The sequence below is a fragment of the Dromaius novaehollandiae genome, chromosome 2 (assembly GCF_036370855.1).
Source record: "Dromaius novaehollandiae isolate bDroNov1 chromosome 2, bDroNov1.hap1, whole genome shotgun sequence".
Taxonomy (NCBI): Eukaryota; Metazoa; Chordata; class Aves; order Casuariiformes; family Dromaiidae; genus Dromaius; species Dromaius novaehollandiae.
In genome coordinates this window covers 26,275,672-26,293,255 of record NC_088099.1, presented here as the reverse complement: position 1 = coordinate 26,293,255, position 17,584 = coordinate 26,275,672, and the positions used below count along the sequence as shown (strand labels likewise).

General features: G+C 37.6%; 1 protein-coding gene across 4 annotated transcripts in view; it reads right to left on the bottom strand.

Annotated features, from left to right (window-relative positions):
- AKAP9 (A-kinase anchoring protein 9) overlaps nucleotides 1–17,584 on the bottom strand; it is a 125,869-nt gene that overhangs the window by 97,064 nt on the left and 11,221 nt on the right. For all 4 annotated transcript variants that reach the window (XM_064506055.1, XM_064506054.1, XM_064506056.1 and 1 more), the window contains one exon: nucleotides 4,803–5,057. In XM_064506055.1, coding sequence (XP_064362125.1) covers nucleotides 4,803–5,057 — 255 coding nt within the window. The remainder of the gene's footprint in view (nucleotides 1–4,802; nucleotides 5,058–17,584) is intronic.

Sequence of the window (17,584 nt, the reverse complement as noted above, 5' to 3'; positions counted from 1 at the left end):
GCACAGAAATAGCAGAAATACCCCTTAAAAAAAAAAAAAAAAAAGGTGGTGAGCAATCAGAAGCACAATGAAGGTAAATGAAAAGTAATTAGAGAGGCATGATGGCTGGAATTGTGAAACTGTGAGTGAAATAATGTCTCCTGATCTCTTTTACATCCAGCTTATACACTTCATGCATGGCCTTTCTAAAGGAGAAGGACTGCATTCTAGAATGCCCAATGCCATCCTCAGTTCTTTTCCTGGCTGAAAATGAGCAGAAAGGTCTTACATAAAGGTTACCTGGGAAAAAGCAGCACCTAAACTGGAAGACAAAAACACAGGTGTATTCTACAGAGGTTGATGTTCTCTGCTAATACTCTGGGCCTGCTAGTAAAACAAACAAACAAACAAAATAAAAAAACACAAAAAACAAATAAAATCACAAAAAACAACCAAACAAAAAAACCAAAGCAAAATCTGGCTGTAGTTTCTAATATTTTCTTCACTTAAAAGACAACCATTTTCCCCCAGAATTGTAACTGCAAGTGAGAGGAGCAATATTCAGTTTCAGTAACAGTGTGGTGGAAAGGGAAGGAATCAGATTTAGGGGGACAGGGAATTAACACCTGGGATTGAGTAAGAAAGGAAATATGATGGTATGAGCTTCGGATGAATGGTGCCCAAATTAGTTATATTATGTAAATTATGGTATAACTAAGCTGTACCATTCAGCATCTTGTGTTTTTTGTTGTATGTTCAGGAGACTTAATTTGCTGTTTATTTCTGACAGGCCAGGCTTTCAGAAATGGAAGAGATGTAAATAAGCAAAATGTAAATGTAAATGTAAACAAAACAGCCAGAAAAACACAGGCCAACCCTGCTCTTGGAACAAAGTGGAAGCAAGGACGCTTCACTGCTTTACAGAATAAGGAGACGCAGACTCACAGCTGGTAGGATCCCATTGGTAACAGATTCCATTTAAAGTTGGCCCATCCCCTCGATTTTAAAATGAGCATATTGATATTTATTTTATACATTATTCATTTAGAAATTACACTCTGCCATATCTGAATGGCTTTTTGATTGTTTTGTCGATACCGAGCACTAATGCTATTTGACATGTATTCATATGGTATAAAAAAAGCTAGTAAAGCAGAAATTTATCTAGAAGTATCTGATTTTACACCACCAACAAAATTCTACAAGTCTCAGGTACTACCTAACAATTCAGAATAAGGTATGGAAATGAAATGATGAACACTGATATATGAACTTTATCATCTACTTGAATAAACAGTTAAACTACCCTAAAACTATTACCAAACAGATTTGTCTTGTGAAAGACAAAAGAAGAGTTACTAATCCAACCTAAATCAATTAGCAGGTATTCTTCATCACAGAACTTCAAACTTTTCTTTTCTAAGAAGCTTTATTTAATAGCTTTTACTACCCAGGTCACTCAAGGACAATTTTGCTGTGCCACAGGTTAATTTCTTTTGAACTCCTGGAATTAGTACATTCTTGCAAGACATTCTGGTCTGATGCATCTTTCCAAAACTTCTCAAAGAAGGTGATTTCAGCAATTATTTACTCAGAAAAAGTGGCTTTTTTTTGTTCCATTTTCAATTGCAGGAAGTCAAAAAAAGAAGCAATTCTAAACCAAGAGTTTCATTGATCCAAATTTTTTGCAGGGTTGTATCTTCTGAATTATTTTTTATTTCTGTGTGGAAGAGGACATTGTGAATCTCAAGACTGCATGATACAAAAATGCAACAGAATACAAACAAAAAAAAAATAAAGACAACTAGAAACAACATATCATCGCCTTTGTAAGATCAAGATAATAAGTATTTAAGATAAAACAGGTTTGGATCCAGCAACTTTAACCAAGAAATACCATTTGGCATTCTCTAGATCTTCCACTTTGAAATGCTGATAAACTTTTCCTCTGAAAGGAGGAGGAAAATCTTATGGGAATTGCAGACAAATTCAGACAGAAGGCAGAATATAACTGAAAAGATGGATAGCACAAAACAACACTGACAGTTCTTCCAGAGTTAGTTCCTATATTCCCTCCTCCAACTAGCTCCTATAATTTAAGAGATGGGAAGGAGGGGAAAAAACAGCCACCCTGCAGAACAGAGAGAAGAGGGAACTCTGAGTTGAGCAAAACTGCCTCTATTTTACTTTCTCTTACTCATATGAAGGAAGATAGCTCTTGGTATTAGATTTGGATGTGCTGATTGCATTTGGGACTAAAAATTCTTACTAGAAAGACTGCAGAGATAACGACTATCCACAAAACTACTACAGGAGAGCCCAGTCAGGACTTTTAGAGAGGTACACCAGTACAGTCACATGCTCTGTGTATGTTTTGTGGCACAGACCTCTCCCCGCCACAATCTAAATATGAATTCCATTAAAAGATGAAGTAAATGGAATTGAAATTTAGCCCAGAAATAATCCTGCATAATGCCTCCAGTAATCTTGCCTTACTCTCTCAACACAGCAGCCTATAAAGATTCAATGTTTGGTGAAAAAGCAAACAGCTCAAAGAGGCTGTCTTCAATTCCGCAATGAGAGATTAGCCTGAAACTGGCTAATACATTGGCTGTCATTTCAGCTAAACAAACCCTAATCCAATTACTCTAATATAGGCTGTCTATCAAATCATTACAGTTATAAGACTAAAAACTGTAAGTTATGAAGCACTGAAATTATTTCAGAATTTTTCTCTTTATTAATTCTGCACAGATAGATGTTTTAGTCAAGTATCTTCCAACTCAAAAATACTGGTTATTCATTTAACGTGAGTGAGCAAGCCATTGACAACATGTAACAAGGAAAAATCCTCTCCAGTTGGGAGCAACTCTTTTGGGTAGAAGAGAGTACTGTTTTCGGGAATCAATGACACATGAGTAGCTAAGGAGAGTCAAACCACAAATAACAGTGACTGTCATGTTTATTCTGCTAAGGCTATATTAAAAAAAAAAAACAAACAACTAAGCATCTCCATATTTATTTATGCTAATGTAAGAGAAGCTGCTTTAAGGCTTTTATCATTCAGGCCAGAATGATCCAGACCTCACAAAAATCATGCATGATGTTAAGAATACATCTATGTATGTAACCTTCTGCAACTACAGTGCAGAGGTAATTTCTAGATCTTTAAAACCACCAAGGTCTTGTACTGTTAGTATTCTGAGCCTAAAAAAGGCTACCATGAGCAACCTGATCTAATTAGACCTGCGTTGAGCAGGGGGTTGCACTGGATGACCTCAGAGGTCCCTTCCAACCTAAATTATTCTATGATTCTATACTTTGTTTCTCCAGTTGCAAGAGAGAGAAATCTTGAGTCACAGTGATGCTAAAAAATACATTAGCAGAGTCTAACTGTAAGAAAGTTTCTTTATACTGCTTTATATTTATGTAGACTGTATTATTGTTAGAACAACAGTTTCGGTGATTCCCTCTTAACAGCTCTTTGCCCTAGCAGTTCTCTCTCCTTAGCAGCAATAACCTGCTGCATTTCATTCCTTCCATAATCACAAGAGATTAGCCTCAAAAGGTACATCACCTTTTCCTTCAAAGGCAAAAACAGCCATTCTGGTATTAAATGTTCTTTTAAAAATTTCTTACCTCCTACAGGAAATCTGTGAATTAGACAGTTTTACTGAGTTAATACAAGTAGTTTCAAAGCCCTGATGGGAGCTTTGTGAGTAGGAAAACCTATATATTAAAGGCAAGTATCTATAAAGTTCAAAACATCTAGTGTACTGGTATTTCCTAGGCTTAAAATATTTCATAAAATAAGCAGCTCAAGAACTCAAGTTTTTATTCACACATGCAGTTTAGTCCATCTCCTCTCTCCCAAGACAACCTTTTTCTTTTAATTAATGAATGTAAGAAATGAGAAAATGTCATGTCTTGCTTACTTTTTAGCTGCTGGAAATGGGATAATGGAGCCAAAGTAGTTAGAAATGGTCCAAGCTAGCACGGGACAGACAAGCCAAAATGCAGAGCTCTCATCTGGACTACACCCCTTGGAGAGGACTACATTGACATGCACAGAGCAAGGAAACCTGGGCTGAGCCGCTTGTTCAAAATTGCACTCATGTCCTTTTTAGAGACACCGCTTTTGAGAATACAATAACCTACTCTGTAAATAAGATCGGCATATCTTTTCCTGAGATACATATCAGGAGCAACATATTTTGTTATGTGAATTCCTGTCTCTCAGAACTGAACTCGACTACCAGTGTATTTCGCAGGGGCAGCTTGCAATCTTCCCAGAGTATATACTTTCAGCCACTAGCAATCAGGATTATATTCCATCAAGCAGTAAAAGTAGAGTATCCATGTACCAGTCTCTTAAGCCATCCAAATATCAGTAGTGTCTTCTAAATACATTCCTCATCATCATTAACCAAAAGGAGTCAAGTTACTTTATGAATACTAGAAAGATGCTTAGCTTCGTATTTTGCTGTAGCCACAGTTGCAGTCATCAAAAAATCCACTGCAATCTGTAAACCTTACTAAAATGAAATGCATAAAATGAAGGAATAAAACCAATTTTTGTGCATTTAGGGAGTTCACAATGCAGTACCAATAAACTTTTTATAATCTGTGGTACATTGACTACCACAGAAAACATGATACTAGGCACAAAGTCTTTGGACATATTAAAGACAGACAGCAAGAAACAGTATTTCCAGTCTCAAATGATTCATACCTTTGCATTCTGAAATTAATAGATTATAGTGCCCACCATTGAAAAAGAAAAAAAAGATAATATAACGGTCTACAAGCTGAGACAAACATACCTCAGTGGTGTAAGTCTGGTTGTGCTTGATAATTTCTCCACTGTGCAAAGTCCTGATTATAGCAAAGTCAGCAGTAGCAGCTGCTCCTCTTCGGCTGCTGCATGTGGATGTTTCATCACCTCGAGATCGATTGATATCAGGCCCATCGTGTATCGATTCATCATCTTTGATGTTTGTTGTTTTCTTTTTCTTTTTCTGCTTCTTTGATGCATTCTGCCCATCAGATTGCGCTTTTCGCTGCCTAAATTGGGCAAGCTGCACATGAGAGAAAATCTTGTTAAGGTGAAAGTTTTCCTCTTCATTGCTAACGACACCCATTATAAAAGCTTATCAGCTGTTCTACATAAACCAATCGCTACAGAAAACAAGCTGGAGGCTAATGCTGCATATTTGAAATATCTTCGGATTATTTTTCAGTTCACATAGTTTGCTTTAAAAAATGAAAAAAATCTATTAATGAATTCATTTTAGGTTTCATACTAGCCATTTACTGTTTCACAGACAGATAACTAGGAATCAAAACATTCACAGGTAAATGTAGAAGACGAATGTGATGAAATAACTTGTGAACTAATTTCCTTATGCAAAAACACATTTTTTAGTTTTACAGTAATAAATACGTCGACATAAATTTACTGAATTATTTCTAACTTTTTGTCCAAAACCAGAAAAAAGCAAACCTTTCCACCACGAAATACCATACCAAGTTTTTTAAAAAGTTTACATTAGAACTTAAGAAAGCATCTCAAGTTACTGAGAACAGCATAACGAAAAGGTAAAATACATTAGGGAGCAGTCTAACAAAGGACAGCAAGTAAATTACAAGATACGCTACCTTGTAGCAAAACATGCTGATGAACAAAGAGTCACAGGTGAGCCAGACACAGAGTTGAAAAACCAATTAGTATGTAAGCTATTCAAATACTGTAAGACTTTTGAAGAGCTTATTACTTTTAATCACTTTATAGTGGTTTACACAAGAAAATCCATTTAAAATATTTTTTTCTTAGCAAGAACAGAAATTCTGTTCAGATAAGCAAAACTATTGGCAAGTTTTACCATTTAAAATTCAAAATTAAAAAAGATCCTACCAATAAAATCTGGTAACAGATAATACTATTTTCCAATTTAAAAGTCCAATGTAAATTAAGTGCCACAGTACATTTTGTAAAGGTAGCTGCAAAGTAAATATAAAGCATGCAAATAAAGACCTAAAAGCTTCAAACATGTTTCACATCAATACTCAAATATCAGGGGGTTTTGATTAGTTTGATGTTATATTAAGAAAAAGCTATAATAAATAATGGCAGGTTTGCTCGTGATATTCACCAGTCGAGAAAGCCAGGTTTCCATTCACCCTCTTCAGCAACACTCAGAGGAAGGCGGAAACACGGATGCCCTCTCCCAGTCTCTTCCCAGCACTGCTCTGCTACAGTGCGAGCTGTCAATCGCTGTGCTCTGTAGCTCTCGCTTGGCCTCAAGATAGCTGTGAAGCCATAATCTGAATAAATATATCACTTGCAGATCACTTCTGACTTCTCAAGTGGCTTATGCTTTTGTCCCTTTAGTTGTATTTCTCCACAGGTCTCTTCACCCTTCTCTCCATTCTGAGGAGAACTGACAGCTTGGCATATGGCTCCTGCTCTGTTTACAGAGGGACCTGAAGATTTGCTAAGCCAAATATGCTCATCTACGTATTTAATACTTAGTTCCTCCCCGTTTCATCCCCAAATAGTTCAACATAATGAGTTTTTTCCCATCTTTTATATACACAACTTTCATTATTCCACAAAAATCTATCACAGCTTATCAACTCCAAAAATGTTTAACAAAAAAGAAAGGATATTCTTCTTCTGATTTCAAGTTAAAAAAAAAAATTATAGATTTACTTTCTCAAAACTGGGAAGGGTGAAGGCTCCAACTCTGTCTCCTTATGACATTACTACATTTTCCTAAAACAGTAAGTTTACCTCAATAAAATAGTTGTCAATTTATCCAAAAAAGTTTGTTTTTTGCAACACTGAAAAAACCCCCCGAGATGACCTGATTTCATGTGTAAACACTGAGAGATTTTACAATTTTTAAATAATGACAGACATGTAGTGCCATTGGTCAAGAACTCTCTTCCCCAACTTGATGATTGAAACCTTCTGTAATCGAAAGTTAAGTTGGCTTTTTAAAAGCAGCTTTGCAGCCTTTATTTGTCTACAAAATTAGATGTGTAGCTCAAGGACAACTGAATTACTCCATATCTCTTCTGATGTCTTTTGAACATTTTAGCTGAGGCATTTGGGTACATCAGATTTCTCTTTCAGCTGTTGATTTTCATTTTTTAAGAATTTACAGATGAAATCCTATCACTTCAATTATACACAGACCTTATTTTTTTCCTTTTAAACCTTGCTGAAGATGGGCACATATGAAAGCTAACCGCCTGTTCAAACTAAACTATTACATTTTTATATAAGACAAGTTCTCAACTGACAATTTATTTCCAAAATACCAAACGCTCATACATAACTACACTATTAGCGACCGCTGCATGCACAGATCACAGCAATTTTTACCCTACACATTCACATATGCTCGTAATTGTCCAGCTACTAATGCAACACAGCTTCAAATTCACATATTTAATCAAATTAAACAAATTAGAAACAAGTGAAGCAGCGTAACAGAAAGCTACCGCTGACCAACTACATTCTGTAGCGCTCACGTCAAGACAGAGGAGTCTCAGACACAGACTGCCTTCAGAAACTGAACTCAGGAACTAGAGAGCTGAGGATCTGTCTACATTTCAATGACCAGGAGGAAAAAGTCCATCAGCAGTCATGGGAACTAAGGAAAACAAATTTTGTAGAATTAAAGCTTTAATTAAAACAGAAAAATGCTTCTGGTTTTGTACTTGAAAAAAAAAATAACAACTTTTCCAATGTGAGCAAAACACGAAAAAAATACAAGCTGGTATCATTATGCATTCCTCTGCCCTGTCTTCCAGACGGATCGCCTTGATAATGCCAAAAGGAAGTCTGTGAAGAACTTAACACCGTTTGTCCATTCCAAATCTGCAGTTTTGAAACAAGTCAATGCCATGCCTCTGCTGAGTTGGAAAGCTCCAAGCAAGATCAAAAGACGCAAACACTGGAATTACTCAAGGAAGAGGAATGCTCCAAAACCTTAAGCTCAAAGACCCTCAGAACAGGCACTCTGCACTGATCTGCGTAAGAGCAGCAAGGAGGAATGGACTCGCTAGGAAGGATCAGGAATGCACTTAACCGTGATGCAACTTCACCATCAGTTTTCAAATGTGTTAAAAACTATCTAGTCCAAGTTTTCTTTCTTCCACAACCAGCCTGCCTGCCTGCAGATTGCCTCCAGTTTATCCCATCATACTGGTACAACCTTGGATCCTCCAAGTAGTACTGAACCTGTTAAAAATTTGATCTCTTTTCTTCCAGTAGAACATAGTAGCTGCTTTTGCTTCTTATCCTTGACCCTCATTTTATGCATCTAAATAGCTAGTTATTTGTAATTTGCAGGTCATACGTTTTCCAAGTCCTGCTCATAGTCAAAAAAACAATCCTCTTGGGAACATAGGTGCTTCACAGCAATTCAGAAAATGACACTAGGGAGTCCCTATTTAGCCTCTGAATTATTTCTATCAAAGTCAGAGAAGCTGAGGAGAATCAACGGCTATTAGGAACTAATGACTCTTAAGGGGGAAGGGCACTAACTCGCAGAGTGGTGGGGATTACTTCTGTAAACCACGTCAATTATGATAGTTATTTTATTGCTATAACAATGACATTATCTATCTATTCAGCTATCTTCAACACATTCTGACCCTCAGCAATTGATGCCACATGTGCCAGGAATCTAGATTTTTTTTAACACTCTCCTCACAAGGATGCATGGTGATTGGGCATGGAGCACAAGCTGCTTCAGGCAAAATTCCATCTGGATATAAGAAAAAAAACTTCACGATGAGGACAACTGAATATTGGAACAGATTGCCCTGAGAAACTGCGGAATCTCCCTCACTGGAAATATTCAAGACAGCTTGACAGGACACTAGGTAATGTAATATAAGACCTGTTCTCAACAGGAGATTGGACCAGATGAACTTCAGAGGTCTCTTCCAAACTAGACCAAGGTTCCCACATCCCCAAACTCCCCCACTCTGAACCCCATACTCGACCATACTTAAGCCACTGGCCAAGGCTAAGTAGCTGTCAAATTAACCTTGACCAAACTCAGGGAAAAATCCAGGTTTTTGGGCTCTACTCCATTGTCCAGTATGAAAGGCAAAAATGCAAGGAAAGAGATTGCAATCTAGTTTCACGTAAAGCTCCAAATGATGATGAGTAAGCCTAATAAGTCTTTGTATTTGATCATTCCCTGTTTTTAATAAGAGCATTTTAATAAATCCCAATAGCAAAGCAGCAATTCTGCAATGATAATTGCATGATTTACTTAGCATCCAGACTGCAAAAAGGATGAAACGGATTCAGATGTCCAAGCTAGCTCAGGCATGCTGAAGGATCCAGAAGCAAAGGAAGGTGTCTTAGGTATTCATTAAAAGAGACTCAGAAGATCCCCAAACCAGAACTGCCCAGGCCACACTAGGAATAGCAGCATTGACAGCAGCTTTTTCTATTTTCCCTTATGAACTACTCTGAATAGGAAAAGACTCGGAGTAAATACATATCATCCTCCTCAACCGCAAGATCAAGGGCACATCCAACCATGATCTTGGCTGGTCATTAAAACACTTTTGTATATCTCCACATAATATATCACCTTGAATGACTAGTGTCATTGCCTGCCACGGTAAATGACATGAACCCAACTGTCTATACACCAATTTCAGTATTAACTTCTTGATACTAGAAAGATCTCACACAGTCCTGTTTGGTAAAACAGAACTTGATGGCAATAATACCAGTTATTACTTGAGAATGTGGTCTCATGATACAGGGGAAAAAAGGCACAGTAAGCCTAACAAACAACTCTTAGCTTCAGTGGTTTGATGTAAACATTGCACTTAACAGCAGACAGCATATCTTAAACCTTCAATCTAGCAGAATGAAATTCTCCACAAGAGCACTAAGTACACGGAGGGTAGTCAAAAGTGAACTAGTATTCTCTGGCAGATGTTGCTTGGGACTTGCCATCAACATAAAAGCCACAAATTTGACTGAGAAAGAGATATTATCTTGTGCACAGAGTGAACACTAAAAAGAGACTGCTCTAAGCTGCACCTGAATGTACGACATGCATTGTGTGGCAAACCGTATCATACAAGTGACAACTACCATAGGGCCCAGAATCAGACAGACTTTCACTGCGAGTGCAAGGCTACACTCAGGCGTATCATGAGATTCACTGAAGCTCATAAACAGTTCTATGGTAGAAAGGCTCAAGCTTTTCCAGTTATAATTCTCTGAATCCTCACCACTGAATGATTACTGAGAACTAAAACAAATCTAAAATATAGAAAATAAGACTAACATCTCATCCTAACAGGTGAAGGATTCATTCAGGATTCACCTGCCCTAGTAATCAAAGGTTACTGCTCCCCCTCACCACAGGTAAGCAGTTATTCCAATAAAGGTTTTCAGTGACACAGAAAAGCCAAAAAGCAGGGGCCTAGGCTGAGATTAGTTTTGATCACCTATGAAGCACAGATACGTCCCATGAAGTCTTGATGGTGGTCTCTTGCAAGCCAATAAGGACAAACCAAAAAGGCCAACCTGAATTTCAGTTTTTTGGACTTCAAACTAGAGATCTGCTCTGGCCTTAAGTGAGAGGTTATTTATCCCACCCTCCCACCTCCTGATAACAACAACATAACTGCTGTAATACCTCTCTCACCTAGGATGAATCTGAACTAACTTTATTGTGCCAATATAAAGTAACATTATTACATCCCACTACAGCAGACAAGAAGCCCTAAAAAGCGGTAAGAAAGTGGGAGAGAGCGCAACACTGAGTTTTGGATGGTAGTTTCCTCTAGGCTGTTTAGATCTCTCTTGTTACTACACCACCAAGTTTTGTAACAGCTTGATGGTCTGCCTGCCCCTGAAGAGGTGTTTAACAGGATAGCTGGTAACCTTGTTTTTAGACAAGAAAGCGGCACTTTGTGGCTTTTTGGCATATCCTCAAAAGGTCTAAGTACTGAGGGCTAAGTTGCCAAAGCACTCACTCTTGAAGGAAAACAATTTACAGTGTTGTCTGCATCTTCCAGGTTCCCAATGCTTACATTGAGAAGATGATGATTAACGAAGAGATGAAAGGAAAATAATCAGATATAGAGGATGATTTGACCTCTTTCTAGAGGTTGATTTGAAGTCACCCAAAAATCTTTTAAGTATTCTTTTCCACTAATCAAATAATAGGAGTGTCATAACTCTTTCCAAATTCTACGATAAAAACCTACAGAAAAACAATAACTGAGCAAGCAACTTAAAAGTATGTTCAACCTATCCTGTCCCATAGCTGGAAATTGGGATAGTACCATAACTAAAGAATATTCCTTGCACAGGTTTGAACCTGGTGGTCCTCTGACGCAGATGAAGCTTCAGTTTATTTGTTCCTTTCAACAGAAGCTGATTTTACTAAATAGGAAACATTAGGCTGAAGGAACAAGAAAATAATCACCCAAGAATGAGGTATTTCCAATCTACCCATTCATATGTTGCACTCAGTCAAATCTTTTCCCGAATTACATTGCAAGACCTTAGCATGTTGCATTAATAGACAGAGAGACTTAAGAGGTTCGCGCGTATTGGAGGATGCTAACAAGACTATGAAAATCTCCAGAGAGAAGACTCTACAGTCTCTACCTAAATACAAGCTTGAGAGTTTCAGCTTGAGACAGCTATTCCTTTGCAGCACTCTGCATGAAGCCAAGGGGATCACCACTGCTTACAGTCATAGGTGGAATACCACGGAGGACAACTCAAGATACAGTGAGAGGAACAGCACTCATGCTGATTCCCCCCTTTTTAGCAGTTTGTATTAAGCCTGAGAGTACTGTTGTCAATACTATAATCAAGGGCACTGAACTTGAATGAACCCCTCCAGATGGCACTGGAAGCTGGAAAGCCTCAGACTTAGTGTGGTTCTGATCTAGTCTGGTTGTCTTTGTCCCAAGAATTTAAATGGGAGCAGACCTAGGAACAGCTAAGTTCATTAGAGCTGCTCTTTTTTCCTGGACAAGCAAACAAATTTAAGTGTATGCAAATACTCTTAAGTCAGGTTACAATGATCCAGACAAGTACACCAAGAACATTTCAATATTACACTGTTACAGGAAAAACAATGACCCAAAATTAACAATTAAAAAATTGCCCAATTGGTCTCTTAACTAACCTACTTCTATGTACATGTTTTTATATTGTTCCTATCCATTTTTTAATCACTCTCATATTGAATGCTGTATAACTGCTACTACAGATATGCAGGGTCAAAAAAGCATTTGGTCCACACTGGCACCTTATTTCCCCACAACAGAGAAAAAAATCGAATGGATTAGGTCAAGCTGCCAGTAACAAAAATGAGAGGAAAATAAAAACCTTGTTTCATGCTGTTCTGCAAGAGGAACAGATCATCTGTGGCTAGAAACCTGAAACAAGCAAGTAGTCCTTCTGGCATCAAGGCCAAGGGAGCCGATTTAAACAGAGCCACTTTTCCCTGCATTAATAGAGGAATGCCTCAAAGGCGCATTCTATCATTCACTTTACTTTTCCATGCTTCACTTGTTCAGCTAGAGCTTCAAAGGCTCCGTAAAGGTGGGGAGGCAAAAGGACCCAGATCTGAGGGTTATACAATGACAGAAATGCACTCCTTCTGCTTCTACTATGTTTACTCGTAACACAAACTGTAATTAAAATCTGGATTCCAGAGCTTGCCTCAGCCAGGGTGAAAAAACAATGGCGCGGGGGTAAAGACAGCCTTCAGCATCCTATGACCTTTTGAAACAACCTCTGGAGGAAAGGTGGGGAAGGAGGGGGAGTTATCACAATGTTAACAAATGGATTAACAAATGTGTTTAAGAAAATCTTTCAGTCCTCAGCAAGGAAAAGTTTTTCCTCCTCTCCCTGCTTAGGATTTCTAAAATTATCCAGCTTGCCAAAACCAGGAAATTCCAGGCCAGAGCTAAAATCTGGTCAAATAAACTCTGACAGAAGGGACACAGAAGTTTCAATTACATTTTAATATTATAAAAGAACTAGTAAAAAAGTGAGTGTTATTGGTTACTTTGCTAAACTGCTCATTTTTAATACTAGAGTCATAAGATTTTCATCACAGTGGGTAACTTCAGCTCTAACATCCATGTAGAGATTATAAACGTACTACAGCCTGCTGCCCTGAACAATTGAACTTCGTCAACATTTACACCTTAACCAAAGCACTCACTGTTTCAAGTGCACATGGAAGTCTAAAATATGATTTTAGTATCACTTTGCTAATGAATGAAAATACAGAATGTGACACGTTTTGCTGACACAACCAAAAGATAAACTTTAGGAAGAAAACAGACAATTTGATCTTTGGCTGTTTAAATCAAGATATAAAATTATTGCTCTTAACAGCTGAAGAGTAAGTGATAGAGGCTATGACACACATAAATAAAAATAAAAGCTCTGAGCCCCAAAAGGTGACACATAATAATGCGTCACAAATAACCTTAGCTATTATGATCTTAGATGAATGACAAGATGACGACCTCTGGCCTTCATGAAAAGTTGTCGAAGTTCTGAGTTGTTTTCCTTCCAGCTGTTATATCAGCACTTATGAATACCTAAGGAAACTGAGCCATTTCTGGCATGTGGTAGACGACATTAGACGACTACACTACACATAACACCAAAAGGATGGAAACTAGATTGCTGTGTACCACCTACTGGTCCACACAAAGCTTACGTTCAATAAACGTAACCACACGAAGGCAAAGGCAAAACAAAGTTCTGGAACTTGCCAAAGGTACCGTGCCTTTTAGCTGCTGAGACAGATTAAAGTAATTACTACAAAACATATTTGACAGAAAAAGCATTAGACTGCAAACCATAATTAGCACACTATTGCATAAAGATGAACCCTAAAGCGAGTTTCAGCACTGGCACTTTTTGGTAAGGTTGTGCAATTACAGATTCAGTTAAGATTTTAAGTACTTTTTTCGACTAATCTCTCAATGAAATTAGCCTTGTGAAATGATTTGTCTTCTGGAAGTAAACAGCTGATACAGGCCCCCTGAACAGGTGGCAAATGAGAGATTATTCCCCATAAGCATTATAATTACGTATTAGCTTCCAATTTTATGATTTTTTTCTCACAGTACTATGCTTAGTTCAACCAAATTATAACACTAGGCTTTACATTTATCGCAGCTGACTTCTATAAAAAACAGTGCAGTCAGCCAAATTACAGGAGGGATTAATTTTACTCATTCTCATCTACAGAATAGTACTTCATAAGCTGTTCACAATGAGTTATTTAAACAAACTGCATAGGTGTACACCACCTATCATAAGAAAGAGGAATAAATGAAGAGCCAAGGGCCATTTACAGATAACAGACTACTGGGCTTCAAAAGAAGAACTGTTTTACTGCATGGTATACCATGGTGATCAAATAAGAAGCATCAAATCACCCAGCCACTCAGAACCTGAACTTTTGTAAAGCAGCACATTCATCAGAGAGAGCTATCAGTATGTAAGTATGCTGCCTCCTGCAATATTAAAAAAATTATCAGCAGTCTCAGCATTACTTGTGTCACTTCATTTCCTTCTTAAAGCATCTGGTTTGGCACCTGTTCCTTAACTAGCATATAAATCAGCTGCTGCAGATTTACTTAATCCCTTAGCATTCTTTTTCCAAGGTAACCATTTATTTTCGAAAAACAACTGTGATTCAGTAGCTTAACATGTTAATTCCAGTATACTCAGGTCTTAAAAAAAAAAGTATCTTTCAGAATAGGAAAAGCCTAAGTAATGAAAACAGTGTCATTAAGTAGTGTAGTCACCCGAACTGTTGCTAAAACTTTGTTTTCTTCACACGCCACGCTTCCTCCCCAAAAGCAAGCTGAAGAAAGCATTCTTAGACCCTATGGCAGCAAAAAACTGAGTCTATCTTTTCCCTGCACCCAAAGATGACTTTAAACTTGAATCTAAACTGCTGTAATAACAGACGGAAAGAGAGAAATAAGTTGCCTTTTGGTAAAGGACAATTTATTCTCAGATCTAATATTCAGCCCATTTCTTTTCTCCTCAAAATCCTTCCTAACCACTAAGTAATTCATCAATGAGAGACCTAGTTTCATCTAACAAAGCAGAAGCTATGTCTTAATTTTATGGGAGCCCTAAAGCCTTATATACTATATAGTTAACTTTAGAGAGAAGCAGTACACTGTCTTTACATAAATTAGATAAATGTACTAGTACAAAAAAGTTCCTGCAGAGGATCTTCAGATTTTTATTGCTGTTTCTTTTAAAGGGGAAAAAAAACATACAATTCTCCAAGACACTCTATAAAATTTTAGCAGACTGCCAAGGATACATAGCAATGGATACTATGAATTCACATCCCAGAAAATGGAGTTTAGTCTTCATTTTGGCTAGGATTATGGGCAAAAAAAAATTGTGTGTGTTATATAATGTCCTGGACTGGGCAGAAGAAGCCTGAGCCTTCCAAAGGAAGTTTGGAGGGTTTCTCTAAACTGCTTTTGGAAATCTGGGCTAGAACAGTCCCAAATACTTTAGGAGGTACCACCAAAATAGTCAATTCTGAGTTAGTGGTAGAATATCCTGCGTTATCAGCAAGAGAAAGGCCTGATATTGTCAGCTCTGATTAATTTTTGTAGGAGTTACTTTAAAAAGTTGCTATTACCAGAAAGTAACATTAATTCTTTAAAAGGAAATTACTTAAAAAACGATGTTGCAAGTTACTCAAAAGCTGGACACAGAAACCTTTGTGTTATTAATATTAACAAAACATGAAAGCGATTGGATCCAAAAATCCCACGTTACGAACTTAGCAGTTAAAATCAAAAGCCATACAGAGAGGTTAACACATGATGTTTAGACAATACAATTTAAATTACTATATAAATATGTTCCCTCTGATTCAGAAACAAACAAAAGTCACAGTCCATGGCCACCTGCGCTTGCCAGTCAGAAGCCCATCACAAAAATACAAAAGTATGCAAGAGCAACAGTTGCCAGATCCCCACACAGCGCTTGTCAGTCAAGCTGCCGGCAGCATGCAACAAGCTTGTATTTGTAACACACTTTCTCCTGCTTGCTAATTGTCTGAAGTGTTTAAAGGTTGACGTTTTACAGTTTTGTAAAGAGTCATCTTGTAAAGCTAATTTTAAACTATGAAGAACAGAAAACATAAAGCTTCATGAAGGAAGGTAACAGCTCTCAGGTTTCTAACAATACTATCCTAAAAACAAATTACGTGCACTAGATTTGATTTTAGGTGCTACTAAATTAAGTCATATTTTGTTTTAGATGCATTTATGTACAAAATAACCATAAGCAGAACAACATTATGATTATATTTGCAACTGTGGAAAAATCACCAGAATGCATTTATTTTCAGCAGTTTTTATAACATTCTGTACATTAACTTCAGTCGGATCTCGATAAAACATTTAATACATTTTCTCCACACAGATCCAGTTCCATAGATATTTTAAGCCAAATCAAAAAAGTGTTCTCTCCCTTGCAAAGGGGTACTTGGAGGCAATACCCAAACATATAGACTTACTTTGGAGATAATGGGAAGACTGAAGCAATATCTGATTGTCATCCTACACTTCTGCCTTTAGACTCAAGGACCTGAGAAGCCTGAGGGCAAGTCCTTATCAGTTAAAAAAGAAAAAAAGAAAAAAAAAAAAAAAAAAAAGCAGCCAAGGAAGGTCTTGAGCATCTTTTCCAGAACCTTTTGTCACCAGATTGTCTGCCAAGATCATTTTGAATTCTGGGCCTCTTCCAAACATTTGCCACCCACCTCGGCTCGGTACTGCCTCCACAGAGCCATGCGCTCTTTCCACTATCCAAGTCAATAAGGAAAATACTGACTGATGCAATTAGGCCCCTGAAAGATTCTTCTTGAAAGACCACTCACTTTGAGAATAAGCCATTAAAATAAAAATAATTCGAAGAACAATTCTTAGTTTGGTTGTAACCATCAAATGATGATTATAGCTAGACTATGCTTTTAGCTTGCTTATAACATCATCTCGGTGTCAAAAATCTACACCACACTAACTGCTAGCAAGAAGTTCTGCCTGAATCAGCCCTGTTTACCAAAAGGTTCTCTCGTATTGTTTTCCCCACAGAGCTTAATGCTGAATTTAGACTAAATAACAACTCATTTAGACAAGCCTAGTTCCTTTAAAGAGCTCTTTTCCAGTCTTTTGAGACTCCCTGATAAGACCAGAGGTCTTACTGATGACTGCAGCCTTGGTTATGGTGTATTATCAAAGCTTGGGGGGAGGGGAAGGGGGGGCGGGGGGAGGGAGGGAGGAAGGGGGGGATCGCTGTTCCTCCAAAACCAAGAATATTGATCAGAATCCCACGAGAAACAAAACTGATCATTTTGGATAAACAACTGCAACGGGAATTGCTCCTTCTTGTGGGATCCTAATCAATACTCCATTCCTATATAACACACTGTGAATAAAAACCTGCAAATTCTAATTAATCTTAAGAGGTTCTGTCTGTCCACACTCCTCTACGTTGCTAGATGCAAGAAAGCTTACTCCCAGAAGC